Source organism: Ictidomys tridecemlineatus, chromosome 7 (genome assembly GCF_052094955.1).
Source record: "Ictidomys tridecemlineatus isolate mIctTri1 chromosome 7, mIctTri1.hap1, whole genome shotgun sequence".
Classification (NCBI taxonomy): Eukaryota; Metazoa; Chordata; class Mammalia; order Rodentia; family Sciuridae; genus Ictidomys; species Ictidomys tridecemlineatus.
Genome location: NC_135483.1, coordinates 128,582,908 through 128,598,263, shown reverse-complemented (window position 1 = coordinate 128,598,263; position 15,356 = coordinate 128,582,908). Strand labels below are relative to the sequence as shown.

At 34.8% G+C, this 15,356-nt stretch overlaps 1 protein-coding gene across 9 annotated transcripts in view; it reads right to left on the bottom strand.

The window, feature by feature from the left end:
- Nucleotides 1-15,356, bottom strand: part of Pkp4 (plakophilin 4) — a 238,470-nt gene that overhangs the window by 155,086 nt on the left and 68,028 nt on the right. For 7 of the 9 annotated variants that reach the window (XM_078017439.1, XM_078017443.1, XM_078017442.1 and 4 more), the window contains exon 2: nucleotides 4,652-4,788. In XM_078017439.1, the coding sequence (XP_077873565.1) occupies nucleotides 4,652-4,783 (132 nt within the window). In that variant the 5' untranslated portion in view covers nucleotides 4,784-4,788. Of the gene's footprint in view, nucleotides 1-4,438; nucleotides 4,536-4,651; nucleotides 4,789-15,356 lie in introns of those variants that run through there. The other 2 variants (XM_078017448.1, XM_078017447.1) reach the window with 1 other exon arrangement.

The window sequence follows — 15,356 nt, the reverse complement described above, 5'->3', positions numbered from 1 at the left end:
TGGTCCTCTTTTAAAGATTATTCTAGAATCAAGAGATCATATACTATCAGTTATAAAAGTACAATGTACTCTACCCCTTGGCCTAGCCTTGGCCCACTGCTTCCTCGTGCCTGTGAAGTGAGTACTCTGGTGTTTCTGACTCAGCTGCAGGGGGGCAGGAGCAAGTCTCTGGATGAGTAGCCAATATTTTGCCAAATTATAATTCCTCCCCAGCCAAAGATGTACTAGGCATTGCAAGGATGATTTAATTATTTTAGTCTAACATTTTCATAGAAGGAGGTGGGGCCCTTTGAGGGTACCAGATTTGGAAATATTTATCTAATTACTACGTATAAGATGTTAAGCTAAGCACAGGAGTATCAAGTTTGCTAGATACCTGAAAACTATCAAGAAACAAACATTCCACCTTTCCTATATCTGTAATCATCATGGACTCCTGGATTCTTATTGGGAGTTAAATAACTGCAGAAGCTGCCAAGTGATGATCCTCATTACAGCCAACTGGTGGCTGGAGTTCAATGGACCTTTCCTGTAATTTTAGCCTCAAGACCAAGGATCCCATTACTTTGTTTTTCCGTGGGTGGACATTTTGTTTCTCTTAAAGAATGATCCTTAGCATTTCTTCAGCAGCTACCCATATCACTCTGTAAACATAGCACTGGGGACATCACTAAGATAACTGCCTCCTTTTATTCCCTGTACATAACTCAGCTAATTTGCAGAGATGGGAGATAAGCATTTAACATCTACACCATTATTTGAGCACTAATATGAAATAAATTTTACTTTGCTCTATGTAGAGACTGGATTTAATTTCTGGATTAGTATGGATATACTAAAGTTTAAATTGTCTTAAAAACAAGAATGTACAGCTGAGTAATGAGTTGTCTAGGTGCTGTCTGTGAGACTCTTGTGCTGACAATGTTTCTATAGTTGTGGCTACAGGTTACAGTATTATTATTTTTATTGAGGTAATTTTTAATAGCTTTATTTTATTCATTTATTTTTTATGTGGTGCTAAGAATTGAACCCAGGGCCTCATATGTGCTAGGCAAGCACTTGATCGATCACTGAGCCACAACCCCATCTCTACAGGTTCCATTATTAAAGGGGGGGGGCAAGGAACTGGAGATAAGGCAATTTGATAGTATTACTCTTCCATTTTCTCCTTGAACAATCATTTATTGCAGGACTAATACATTCAACATGGTAGGAGAGAAGAAACCTGTAAATGGGTATAAAATAATGTAAAACATGGCTCTGCCCTTAGGAAGCCAATTATATGAAGCCAAAGAAGCATACAATTAAAAGTCACAGCAGTGGTATAAAGTGCCAAAGAAGATCAGTAGAGATGTGACTACAGGCTAGGGTAAATATGGCTTCATTAAAAAAGTAGTCTTGAACAGAAGTGGGTTATTTCTGTCTGTCAAAGACTAAGGACTCTTTCTGTACCTGCATAGGTATGTATCTAAGTGAATGACATCAATGTGAAAGGCTATAACTTCTTAAAAGGAGGAGACTATGAATTTCAACATGATGCTAAGAAGCAGGAACACTTTCTGGCACTGGAGGATCCTAGGTAAAGCTTGGCCAGTGGAGGAAAATATCAATATTTTATGACACCCTAAATCCAATTTCAGATGTTTAACAGACTACTTATAGAAAGACTGCTACCTGTTGTTTGCCATTTCCTGCCTTATTACCCTGGGAGTACATGTGAACTATCTTAGTGGCTTGGATGCTCTTTGTTTGAAAAAGAACCCCCCCCCCTTGCTGGTACTGGGGATTAGAAACCCAGGGCCTTGTGCTTGCCAGGCAAGCACTCTACCAATTAAGCTATATCCCCAACCTGGTGATAAAAGATCTTATTTTGCAATTCTGTAACCAAGTGCCTTGATGTTAAGTTTGAGGTTGCAATAAATTGGCATATTAAAAAAAATTATTTTCACATTCTCTATATACATAAAACTATTCTAATTTGTAAGACCAGTATAGTGAATTTTTGAAAGTTTAATGCTGCATATGAGTAAAATACACAGCACAATCATTGTTCAAAGTTCAGAAAGGTGTTTTTGGTCTTCTGATACAAATATCCGAAAGAAAGCTCACTGAATTCCAGACAGATATGCCTAAAAGTAGAATAACGAGCTCCACCGAATAAGAACCTTTTCTTCTTATGTAGAGATGATGATGATGATGGTAACATTAGGCCTTATTAGATGTTGGTGCTACTATAAACATTTTACATGTTGATTAAATATCCTTTATAACTGTTATTATTCATCCCCAATTTTTTAAAAATCCATTCTCATTTTTATAAATGAGTCTACTAAGCACAGAGAAGTTAAGAAATCATCTCAAGATTATAAAGTGAACATAGAATCCAGGATAAAAAACCAGTCCATCTGCCTTGTTGCCCTGAAAGGATCCCTTGTTTCTGTACCCCAGTGAAACAGCATTCCTGAGACAGTGCTGCTATGAAACCAGGTTTGTCCTTTGAGATCTGCAGAGCTGATACCATCATTCCACAGCTATGAACACGGCACAACAGTAAGGATTTCCAGTAATTATGTACCCCATCTAAGAATATTGCTCTTTTGATACATAACATTATCAACATTAATCATCATAGTTGAGTATAAATTATAGCCTAAGAATGTCACTCTGATGAATATTTTATAAAATATATTGTAATTAGCTTCCTTATATATTACTTTTCTGTGTTCTGTCTCATTAAGCAGATGATAGGGAGTGGCATATTTCAGGAAAGTATTAAGAAGTTTTGATCCAATTATATGTTGTTTGATGCCAAAAAAATCAGATGGAAGCTGAAGTTAGCCCTATAAAATCAGGAGTGTTTCTCAGAACAAGAGACTGACATGATGTTTTTGGTGGAATGAATGAAATCCTGGGTAATGAGCATTGATAATTTTTTAAAGAAATTAAGTAAGAAAACTGCAAATGCATATTCATGGACTCAAATTCCTCAGGGCAGGAAAAGAAGCAAAGACTAGAGTATATCCTTCCACTAAGTAAATTATCTGAGAAATATATGATAAGTCTTTTAATGAATAACCCAAATACTTGCAATATGTTTTGCTAACTTGAGGAACAGGAATCCTTGCTATCGATCATAAAACATTCATTCAGATACTATTTACTGATAAAAGATAAAATTTAAAAGTCATCTGAGGCCATCAAGGATTTCTAGTGCCAAAAATTCTAACAGGCTTCCATATTTTCTTCAATTTGCAGGCATCTGGTCTAAGGCACAAATACCAAATTCCCATTGCTATGTTTATTGCACAGTTTCTAGTTTTAAGTCAGTTTTGGGCATTTTGATAAATTTATCATCATGTTTCTTCAGAACATATTATATGCTGCACATAAATCAGAACTTTTACGTCTTAGAGATCTAGATCCCTACGTCAACTCTTTACAATTATTGAGTATTACAGGAGGAAAGTCCTTTTCTCTCCCCTAATAGTGACAGAAGCTTAGACATTCCATAGTTTGGTGAAAGTAGAAAACCATACTGACTGTGCTTTTCTTGTGTTTAAATGTGGAAGGTTTAAAAACTTTAATTCCAGCAAAAAAATGGAAACATTTTCCATTTTCACATTTTACTGTTAGAATAAGTTGTGAAATGATTTTTCTTAAAAAACAGTTCTAATGTCAGATGCATGTCATAGGTTTAGAGTAATCTTTTACACCACATTCCTAATTTAAGCCATGGCAAATGGTAAAATAGCAAGGTATTAATTATTTCTTCACTCTCAGCCATCACTAGTCATTTGAGCTATGATACTGCTTTAAAAAAAAAATTCCAGAAAATACACATTTAGATTAAAGCACCCAGTGATTTAATCATAACATTTTTTAAAAGACCAATATTATATTATTTCAGCTAAATTCACGGGAGGGGGGCATTTAATTTTTTATTGGAGGGAAGGAGCAGAAAAGAAAACTACCCCTAGAACTTTAAATTTGCATTTACTTTATAAAGATTTTAAATATTAGGCAATTAAATTCCAGAATTCCAATTTCTCTAAGCACTACAGATAAGACCTAATGTTTATGGTTACTTGGGTTTAAAGGAAACAGAGAATTAGTTCCTTAAAAAAGAGGACATAAACATGACATTGAAGCAAATTGCCACAGTTTGACAAGTTTTAGAACATTAGCTCACAAAATGAATATACTTGGATTCAGACAAACACACAAATACAGCTTTTATCCAAAAATCACAGAGACAACCCTAATACCTATGTTAAAATGCTCAAAATATCTAAGGATAAGTATGACAGGCCTCAGAATGCCAGAGTCCTGATAGAAAAGTCAGCATTATGAAATATGCTTTACACAATTTTGCGTGCATGCACATACTCTGCAATGTGGGGGAGACAGAGACACCAATCACCATCAATATTGTCCTTACTTGCAGACGCACAAGTATCCTGCATGTTCCGATTCTGACTGGCACCTGGAGCGGCTCTACATGCCAGTCATCCCAATGTACTCAGGGATGTAAACACCTTATAATTAGAAAACGTGAAGGTGTCAAGGTCGTTAGACAAATTTAAAACATATCCAAAGATTAATTTTTAAAGGCACTGAAGAAATAATTGTAACTTTTAATAAAAGCATGTACCTGCTCCTTCACGGAAGCTAGAATAGTGGTGGCTGTGGTCTCGGGTTCCATGCCTGGGCCAGTGGAGGCAGCTTCCTGGTGGGTCTGTGGTTGCCCCTCCTCCACCAATGAGGCCTGCTCAGGAGCTGGCATTCCTCCTGCAACCAAGCAGGTAAAGGGTTAACACTTTCTCCTGGACTCCTGCATGGACAGAGGATTTACAGATGGTTCCTAAGAACAACAGTGGACTTCTACAGCAATGATCACAGTTCCTTACAGCATTTGGATTTCTGAAAGGTAACATCCAAAGCCAAAGTATAGCTTAGTGATACAAAAACAAAAAAGAATCAAATAAATAATGATAATAATAAAAAGTATTTAGACAATGTTTAAACAACATTTAGTAGAAAATGACACAAAAGGGTTGGGGAGGAAGGCTTATTAAAAATATATTACAGAGAGTAAGTTGTCAAAATTTGGTTAAATGTCTTAATTTTTTAACAGATAATAAATAAATATGAATATCAAGAAACTAAATAACAAACACTCTAGGTTGCTAGTAGAATCAGTTTTCAAAGAACTAGTAACACAAAGTAAGACATCTACAAACATTAAATGACAGAAGAAAAAAATGTTTTATTAATTACAGAAGAGGCTTATGCCTATGTATGTAGCACAAAAAAGGAATTTAAAATTGGGAAAGGTTTAAAAATAAATAAATAAAAATATGCAGAATTTAAACAAAATGAAAGACACCTTTGGTGGGGTCTTAGAGCTAACTTGGTTTCCTTAGAGGAGTGTGATTATCTAAAGATGACAATGATTACGGAGATGGTGTTGAAAGGATAACCTGTTTTCAAGGTCCATAACTTGTGACAGAATAGGTTCTTAGTAGGAGATAGAACATCTTTCCTAAGATAGCACTTCACTGAGAGCAGTGTATTTGCAAGGAGACTTAGTTATACCTGATACGGGCATTTTGCAATTTTGAAAAAGAGCAGAAAAATACACCCATATAAAATGCCAAAAATGTTACAATAACTTGTTTACATGTCAGCCTTTACAACTGTCTCCATGAGAGCACAGTCTATATCATACCATGAGATTAGTCTATTGCCTGGCATATGCAATAGATCCTCAATCTTTGCTGAATAAATGAATATATGAATGAAGGATGACACTTTTTCATTCCAGTCATTAGGTAAATACCATCAAGTAGGAGGATGCCCTGAAGACCCTATCTGTTTAGATGTGTTTGTTACACCATATACTGCTAGAGGGACATCTGAGGCCATGAATATTTTTCTCAATTTTCTTCATAGTTCTAAAAATTACTCTACTATCTTAATTTTTTATCACTAATTTCCATAGTGTTCAATTCTAGTTTGATCTGGGATTTTCCCCCCATACTCTCAAATTTCAATATCAGCCTGCTATATCCATTTTCAAAGTCATAGCCTATAAGTAAAAGACAAGATATGCATATCACCAAAGGTCCCTAGCTCCCAGGTTGGTGGGGAGGATCTTGGTTCTAGGTTCCACTAGTGGTTGTTTTATTCTTGCCATGTTAATAGGTGTAAAAATGGAAAACAGGTCTAATGAGCTTATTTGTGCATTTCCCCGGATGCTAGACTCATGGAGAGTTCTTGTGCCTATTCTATTCAGTGAATTCTCTAACTCCCAGTTTTATGTAATACAAGGCCCAAGTGGGCCCCAATCTGCAAGGAGGAGGATTTTCTCATGTAGGAATGGCAGGAAGAGCTTCAGGTTTGAAGTCAGTGGGTCTAGGATCAAAACCTAGGAGCCCTAGAACAAGTTACCACCCCTCTGAACCATACTTTCTTCTCTGATAAAAATGGGCTTACAAACTTTTTATGCAACAAAATAGAATAATTTTATGTCAATCTTTAGTTTTTAGTTTATGTGGTATGTTTACTTACAATAACAACCAAACAAAATTCCCTCCTGTAATTCATCAGCTGTTAAGATATGAGGTCTACTACTTTAAAAAACAAATGCCACACATAAATATACTAGATTAGCATTCAAGGTAAGTAAAGATGAGAAAGTGTTTTATGCCACTGAAAATAATCACACACCTTAAAATCAGCAGATGGTTGCAAAGAACAGAATTGTTACCATGCAACAGGGAAACAAATAATGCTAGAAACCAAAAATTATAAGTGTCAAAAGTATAATATAATGAAGCAACTAATATGTGATAAAAAAGAGAAGAAAAAATTCAGTGAGGGCTGGGATTGTGGCTCAGTAGTAAATCACTTGCCTAGCACTTGCAAGGCCTTGGGTTTGATCCTCAGCACCACATAAAACTAAATAAATAAAGGAATGTGTCCAACTACAACTAAAAAATAAATATATAAAAAATATGGAAAGCAGTATGGCGATTCCTTGGAAAATTGGGAATGGAACTAACATTTGACCCAGCTATCTCTCTCCTTGGTCTATACTCAAAAGACTTAAAAACAGCATACTACAGGGATACAGCCACATCAATGTTTATAGAAGCACAATTCACAGTAACTAAATTGTGAAACCAACCTAGATGCCATTGGGTGGATGAATGGATAAAAATGTGGCACATATACACAATGGAATATTACTCAGCAATAAAAGAATAAAATCATGTCATTTGCAGGTAAATGGATGGAGTCAGAGGAGATAATAAAGTTAGCCAATCCCCCCAAACCAAATGCCGAATGTTTTTTTCTGATATAAGGAGGCTGATTCATAGTGGGGTAGGGAGGGGGAACATGGGAGGAATAGATGAACTCTAGATAGGGTAGAGGGGTGGGAGGGGAGGGGGCATGGGGTTAGAAATAATGGTGGAATGTGATGGTTATCATAATCCAAAATACATGTATGAAGACACGAACTGGTGTGAATATACTTTTATACAATCAGAGATACATTGGTGTGAATATACTTTTATACAATCAGAGATGCTGTATATGTGTAATATGAATTGTCATGCATTCTGCTGTCTTTTTAAATTAATTTTTAAAATTTATTTATGTTAAAAAAAGAAAAAATATTCAGTGAACAAAGAGAATTTGAGAAAAGAAGCAGAAACATCTTTGGGAAAGTAATTATTTATTCTTACTACAAATAGGAGGAACCATACTATTTAAGAAACAGAAAAATGTGTTTTTGTAATTATGTCAGTTATTTTACATAATTTCATAATATTTACTTTGATGAGCTGATTACTCAAGAAGAAAGGAGATGAACATTTTTTGAGTACCACTCTGCCTATGTGCAATGCAGAGTTATAGGGGACACAGGCAAAAGGCAGTTATGGCTCATCATCTAGCTGATGTAGCAAAATAAGAAACAGTTCAGGGCAAAGGAGCATGATGCAAATGATATAACACTAAAATCAATAGAAAGAGGTTCAAAGAGTGTACAAATTTGTAAAGAAAACTGCTATATGTTAAGAAATTCAAGAAAAGAGGATATTTTCTTAGATGGGGATATTTTATTCTGATTCCTCGAAGACTGGAATATATCACTGATGATTACAAACATTCACTGGGTGAAAAGTGAGGACAGCAGTACTCATCCATTAATGAGGAGGAGACACACACCTGTTCCTGGAAGAGTCCCCAAAAACCACAACCAACAAGGAACAGGGAGAGACCACAATGCTGACAAGTTATCAGCCTATTAAGGTTTCCTGTCTATTTTCCTGTAGTTCTTCAATCATATATTATTTAATGATTTGGAAGGAATAAAGTAAATCTAAACAGAGCAGTTGAATCTACTTTTTACCAAGCCCAGAGGTGAATATTCATAATGACTAAAGTCACAGAATGACATTATTACTCTTTCCATTTATAAGGAAAGAAGCAATGAGTATAGAGCACAGAGACTTCAACAAGCCTGACATGACTGATCACATTCTGGAGACCTGAGAAAATTTACAAGAAGACTGCCAAAACATTTTGGGGGGCTCCGCAAAAAACTACAGAGAACAGAAGATATGCCAAAAAAAATCAAGGAGAAAATGCCATGGCTGTATTTAGAAAAAGAGAAGGTAGACTCTTCACATTAGAAGCTCTAGAGCTAGACAAGATCTTGGGTGAGATTTTTATAAAGGATGTTATCCAAGAGTGATTTGTGAGAAACAAAAAGAGGCACACCAAGGAAAAGTCGTGTTAAGCTGGTCTAATTTCTGTCTTTGGCAGTGTAACCATGGAAATGCAGTGTGTTTAAACTCCAGTGAAGCATGTACCATATTAGAAGGCCCCCAAGATACTATAATTAACATAGAAATGGGCCTGAAATAAGGGCAACTGCTGACTCCCAAAGTCTACAAATAACTAAATGAAATATATCACCTTATGGTGGTTTTTAATGTAATGCTTGAGTTCTGACCTTGACCCAATTCTAACCAAAACTTCAATCATAATATAAATAATAATACATAGAACATGCTGAAATTCTTGAATAACTAAAAGAATACTGAATTTATCAGATGATAAAAATCAAAACACAAAACATATATTGCTATGCTGTAGTAATGAGCTGCCTCAAATGATAAAAACAACAGGATAAATAAAGGGTTTTGTGTTTAGGTTAGCTCAACAGGACCTTGGGGTGGAAGGGGGAATGTGGGCACTTGCGGTACAAGGACAAAATGAATGAACAACTGCCATAAGCTAAGGTGATCTTATACTGTCCTGATTGAAGTATTTAAGATGATTGGAATAAGACAAGTGAGTGTACAACCCTCCTCAGGCTGCTTGGGATAGATTCACTTCCAGCTGTGAGTAGCACATTCACAGGAATGGAGACTGGATCCATTCAAGAAGGATTGAGGTGGGTGTTGAAAGGATTAAATCATTATTTCCAGGCACAAGAATAGCAATGAAATGAATGAACGATGTAGGTTGTGTTCCTTATGAGTTCAAAGCTTTTTAGGAGATATAGGATGGACAGACTCAAAAAGAGGTGGTCTGTATAGAGAAGTAAATTTTATAAACCTCTGAAGAACTGCCATGGATAAACATAGTTAAATTCTTTAAGTTACAATCCCAAAACCTAGACTAAAAGTGAATGACTATTTTAACAATGTGTATCATCCTACATAACTGCTTTCTTTATGACATATTATTATATTACAATGATTATATTACTTTGAATTGAAATTAAAGAAACCATAAGGGAAAACTCAGGAAGGTCTTTTCTTTTGGATCTAAGGGTCAAATGTTGGAAATTCAAGAAGTGATTGCCTTTGAATGTGGCACATTCCTCAGCACAAGAGCTCTTCATTCCAGGTGTGAATGGTTATATAGCAGGAAGAGTACAGAAGGGATGCTGATTCTGAGTGTGTTAGACACAGGAAACTCTGAGGCTTCTAAATTTTGAGTCTGGCACTAAAACAACTTCTATATTCTGATTCTTGTGAATGTTCCTCAGGATTCTTCAGAATGTTGACTTCTGCATCATACTGTCTCTGTAAACAGGCACCTGAAAAGCAGGAAGCTATGCTTTTCCTGAGGAAATGGTAGAAATCATAGCACTGGCTCTGTTTCTCTCTTTATTTGGCTGCAGAAAGCTCAGATGAATCTGTGACCAACTCTTAAATGTGTGGTTATGCATATCTCTGCTCTCAAACTTCTTCTCTTTTTATCACATCCTTGGGCTGCATTCTTTTGTACCTCTTCAAACACTTTTTGGAGGAAGGTGATTTGAACAGTTGTGTGTCTTCATTATAATTTTAAGTAAAGAAGTTTTTGTGTGGAACTGTTAGTATGATAGGGTGAGTGTTCATGTCCACAGTTGCACTTATGTCTACTTTATATTGAACTACCACTGATTAATAGGCAATTTTAATGCTCAAGACTTTAAGGTCACATACACTCTCATATGATCACTGAAGTCTCTCTTTGCAGGTTATGCATGCAATATATGGGCAACTAAATACTCAATATATGTAATCCCTTTTATTGCAAATGATACTAATTCACAAGTCATCTTTGTGCTAAATCTCTGAAATAAGAGATCAACCAAATACTGTTATTTTCCTCTATTTACTCCCTTCTACTCTTCTTATTGAAAATTTTTGGACAAAATACACTAAGAATATTTTGTTTAATTCAGCAAAAAAAGCTGGTTTCTACATATTTTTTCCCCTTCCTCTTTCGAGTTTGTAATCTGGAGTATAAAATACATCTTGTAACTTCATTTACAACACCCAGGAAAATGTTATATTGGTAAGAATCACAATTTCAAAATTCATAAAATAAAATACTAAGTTTAGGAACAAACTAAGAAAAAGTAAAGTGCAAAAAATATGTGAAAATACCTAAATTTAATTTAAAATCTTTAGACACTAATGATATAGGATATAGGATAATTGAAAAGTTTAAATAAACATTAAATGAACCAAATATTTTAAAAGAAAAACCAGAAAAAAACTATTATCATTACGTAGCAAAGAGAAGCTTCTCTTTGAATTATTTATAATGAAATGGGAACAAGATATTACAGAAGAAAATAATGAAGTACAGTACTGGGAAATTAAGAATGTGCCTGAAAGTTTAATATCTTCAGGACCATATGGAATTTAGTCTAGAATTATAAAAGGAACACTAGATAAAGTTTTTACAGTTATATTTTTGAGACGTCCTGAAAATAGATGCAGTATGAAAAACTGCAACTATTTAGGATGATTGGTAGTTAACCTAATCATGCAGTTCATCTAAAAATTGCATTTTTTTTGGAAAGAATTTGTAGAGAAGGGAGCTATATGCCAACTACATAGTAATTCTAGAATAATATATGCATAGTATTTAAATATTTTGATTTGTAAATTTGTAAGTAATTTTATCAGGGAAAGAGAGACGGAGGGATGGGAGGTGGGGACTAGTTTGGAGACTAGAGATTAGGTCCAGGAGTAACATTTACCTACTTGTAAAAGAGAAAAAAGGATTTGCATTTGCAGTTAAATGGATGGAGTTAAGAGAAGATAATGCTAAGTGAAGTTAGCCAATCCCAAAAACCAAAATGCCAAATGTTTTCTTTGATATAAGGAGGCTGATTCATGGTGGACAGGGAGAGGGAGCATGGGAGGAATAGAGGAACTCTAGATAGGGCAGAGGGACTGGAGGGGAAGGAAGAGGGCATGGGGTAATTAATGATGGTGGAATGCAATGATCATTATCATTCAAAGTACAGGTAATAAGACACAAATTGATGTGAATATACTATGTATACAACCAGAGATATGAAAAGTTGTGCTCTATATATGTAATAGGAATTGTAATGCATTCTGCTATCATATATCGATAAATAAATAAAATTCACCAATTAAAAAAAAGAAAAAAAATGGAGAATACTAAAAGGTGTATTGAAATGATATGCGAGTTACCCAGCATTAAAAAGAAACTTTAATTTAAAATGGGACAACAAGTAAATAAAGTGAATGAAACATACCAGACTAACTCATGGAAATCTCCAGGTTCCAAAGATAAAGAAAAGATTGTACAGGTTATTACAGAGGAAACAAAGACTGAGAATTGGATTGGCAATACATCTCAAGAATTTACAGTAGATACAGATACAGATAGAAGATATTGCTTCCAAATATCCACCAAAAATCATGATTCATATATGAAGACAAAATCATGGCATTTGAGGACAATAACAATAATCAGAATTTGTTTCCATACTCTTTAAAGAAATCTTACCATATGATAGAGTAAGGTTTAGGAGCCAAGAAATAGCACTAAGCAAACAATTCAGGAAAAATGAAGATTACATCTAAATTAATTCCACTTCTGCTATCAATCAGAGCAATGAGGTACCAACGAAAGTAAAATTATACCAATGTCCTTATTTAACTTAGGGGGAGAAAAAGAAATAAAATAACTCTAGGTTAGACTGTGATTTTGCAGATCCACTCAAAAGAGGCAGCACCTACCACCCTCCCTTGCATCTGGGCTGTTCATGTGATAAGCTCTGACCACAGGATGTGGCAAATATGCTCTTAAGAGCCTGGCAGCTTCCTCTTTTGGAACTCTGAGCTCACTCTGCTATGAGGGACATCAGGATTAAAGACACCATAGAGACAGAAGTACAGTGATTCTACTCATTCCAGCCCAAATCTCAGAATATATGACAAGCCATCCTGGATAGTCATATCCTGACTGAGTTGCCAGGTGACTGCAGCCACCTCAATGAGCCTGGGCAAGACCAGCACAGCAATCTTATTACCAATTAAGAAGGGTGAGAAATAAAACAGTTGCTGCTATTTGAACAACAAGATTTAGGATGGCCTGTTACATCTTGAATAAGTAATGCTATCCCATACAATCTCCAAGAGAGAAGATGAAGACAAAGAAAAAAATAGCATATTATTCAAAATATCATAAGAATAAAAAATTAAAATTTATATATTGAATTTTATTACAAAGATATCATTTATTTAATGCATTCACAATCTTCTTCTTATGTACCGCACTATAAACTAGGTGTTAAAGTATAAAGATGAACAAGACATTAATTTCTAATCCAATTCATATACTAAGAGGTAAGACAAGGCAAATTAAAAAATAACTATAATAAATGCAACTAGTGAAAAAGAAGGCAGGTGCTCAAAAATGTTTTCAATTGGGGATACGTAAATGAGGATACTATTCCAGTTGGTGCAGAAGGATCCAAATGGAGAAAAGTCCACCTATATTAATTTTATTAAGCTTTTTTAGTTCAAAATTTTAGATTTCAAAAAATCTCCCTATTCTTTTATATCATTTGCAATTAAAGCTATGGTAAACCATATCAAACCTCAATCTGTTCCAAGTAAAAGATTTGCTTTTGTTATTAGTTTTTTATATCAAATACTATGGTTAACAAAGATTAAAGACTAATGAAATCACTAGTAAAGCACATGGGGATTTAGAAATATGGTAACTGATACGTGAATTAGTAAAGTAAAATTGTTCAATGAAGGACTTGGGCATTTAGTAACATTCAGAGGTCTATTAAAGAAAAGTACATATACAGTAACGACTTACTATCTTATGTGGTGGCTATCATTTTAGCTCATGACATTGGCTTTTCTTTCTACATGGTTTTCTTTTTAGTAGCTAAATGGCTTTTCAGAGTCTTGAGAGGTACTAGGCAGTCTGGCCAATCATAACCTAGAAGTTCTTCATTAGACTTCTATTTAAATTATAAATTAATTAATTTGTAACCTTAAAGATTCAATTTAAAATATAAAATTCTTTTTTTATTGATTTTATTATTTTTTTAAATACAAGACAACAGTGGAATGCATTACAATCCTTATTACACATATAGAGCACAATTTTTTGTAGCTCTGTATATAAAGTATGTTCATGTCAATTTATGCCATTATACATATACTTTTTTTGCATTACAATTCTTAATACACATGTATAGCACAATTTTCATATTTCTGTTTGTATATCCGATATGTTGACACCCAATTCAAGTCTTCATACATGTACTTTGTATAATGATGACCATCACATTCCACCATCCTTGTTAATCCTCTTCCCCCTCCCTTCCCTTCCCACCCCTCTTCCCTATTTGGAATTAATCTAATCCTCCCATGCTCTTCCTCCCTACCCCATTATGAGTCACCCCCATTATATCAAAAAAAACATTCAGCATTTTTTTGGGGGGGACTGGCTGACTTCACTTAGCATTTTCTTCTCCAACTCCATCCATTTACCTGCAAATGCCATGATTTTCTTCTTTTTTTAATGCTGAGTAATATTCCATTGTGTATATTCTTTTTTAATGCTGAGTAATATTCCATTGTTATAAGTGCCACGTTTTTTTTAATCCATTCATTCACTGAAGGACATCTAAGTTGGCTCCACAGTTTAGCTCTTGTGAATTGTGCTGCTATAAACATTGATGTGGCTGTGTTCCTGTAGTACGCTGGTTTTAAGTCCTTTGGGTATAGACTGAGAAGAGGAATAGCTGAGTCAAATGGTGGTTCCATTCCCAGATATCCAAGGAATCTCCATACTGCTTTCCAAATTGGCTGCAACAATTTGCAGTCCCACCAGCAATGTATGAGTGTACCTTTTCCCTCACATCCTCGCCAACACTTGTTGTTGTTTGTCTTCATAATAGCTGCCATTCTGACTGGAATGATATGATATCTTAGAGTAGTTTTGATTTTATACTTTAGAAATGATGAGCATTTTTTCATATAAAATTAATCAACAAATATATGAAAAACGCTCATCATCTCTAAAATATAAAACTTTTGAAGCATGCTCCATGGATCATTTCTTGCATCTCAAAATGAAGCGCCTATGGTCGATAACTCTGGGAAAAGTTACAGACCATGCTTCCTCTTGAAAATCTCTAAGCATCTTGGTATTCTAAGTGTGATCTGCCTATCAGCTACACTGATAGCACCTTGGAACTAAATGAAGAATTTCAAGCCTGCCTTAGACTTTTCTTGAGAATAAGATTTCTGATGTTTTGTTTACACTTTAAGAAAGTTTGAGAAGTACTCATTTAGAACTTTGTAAAGTCTCCAAGAAATCCTGAAACTAAAGAAGCCTGTTTAGTTTCATCTAAGCCAACATCTCAACACGTATTTGTTATTTGTTTTAATTTTGGTTTTTGTGGTGCAGGAGATCAAATACAAGACCTCATACCTATTAGGCAAGCACTTTTCCACTCAGCTATACCTCCAGTTTCTCAACACTTACTTGAT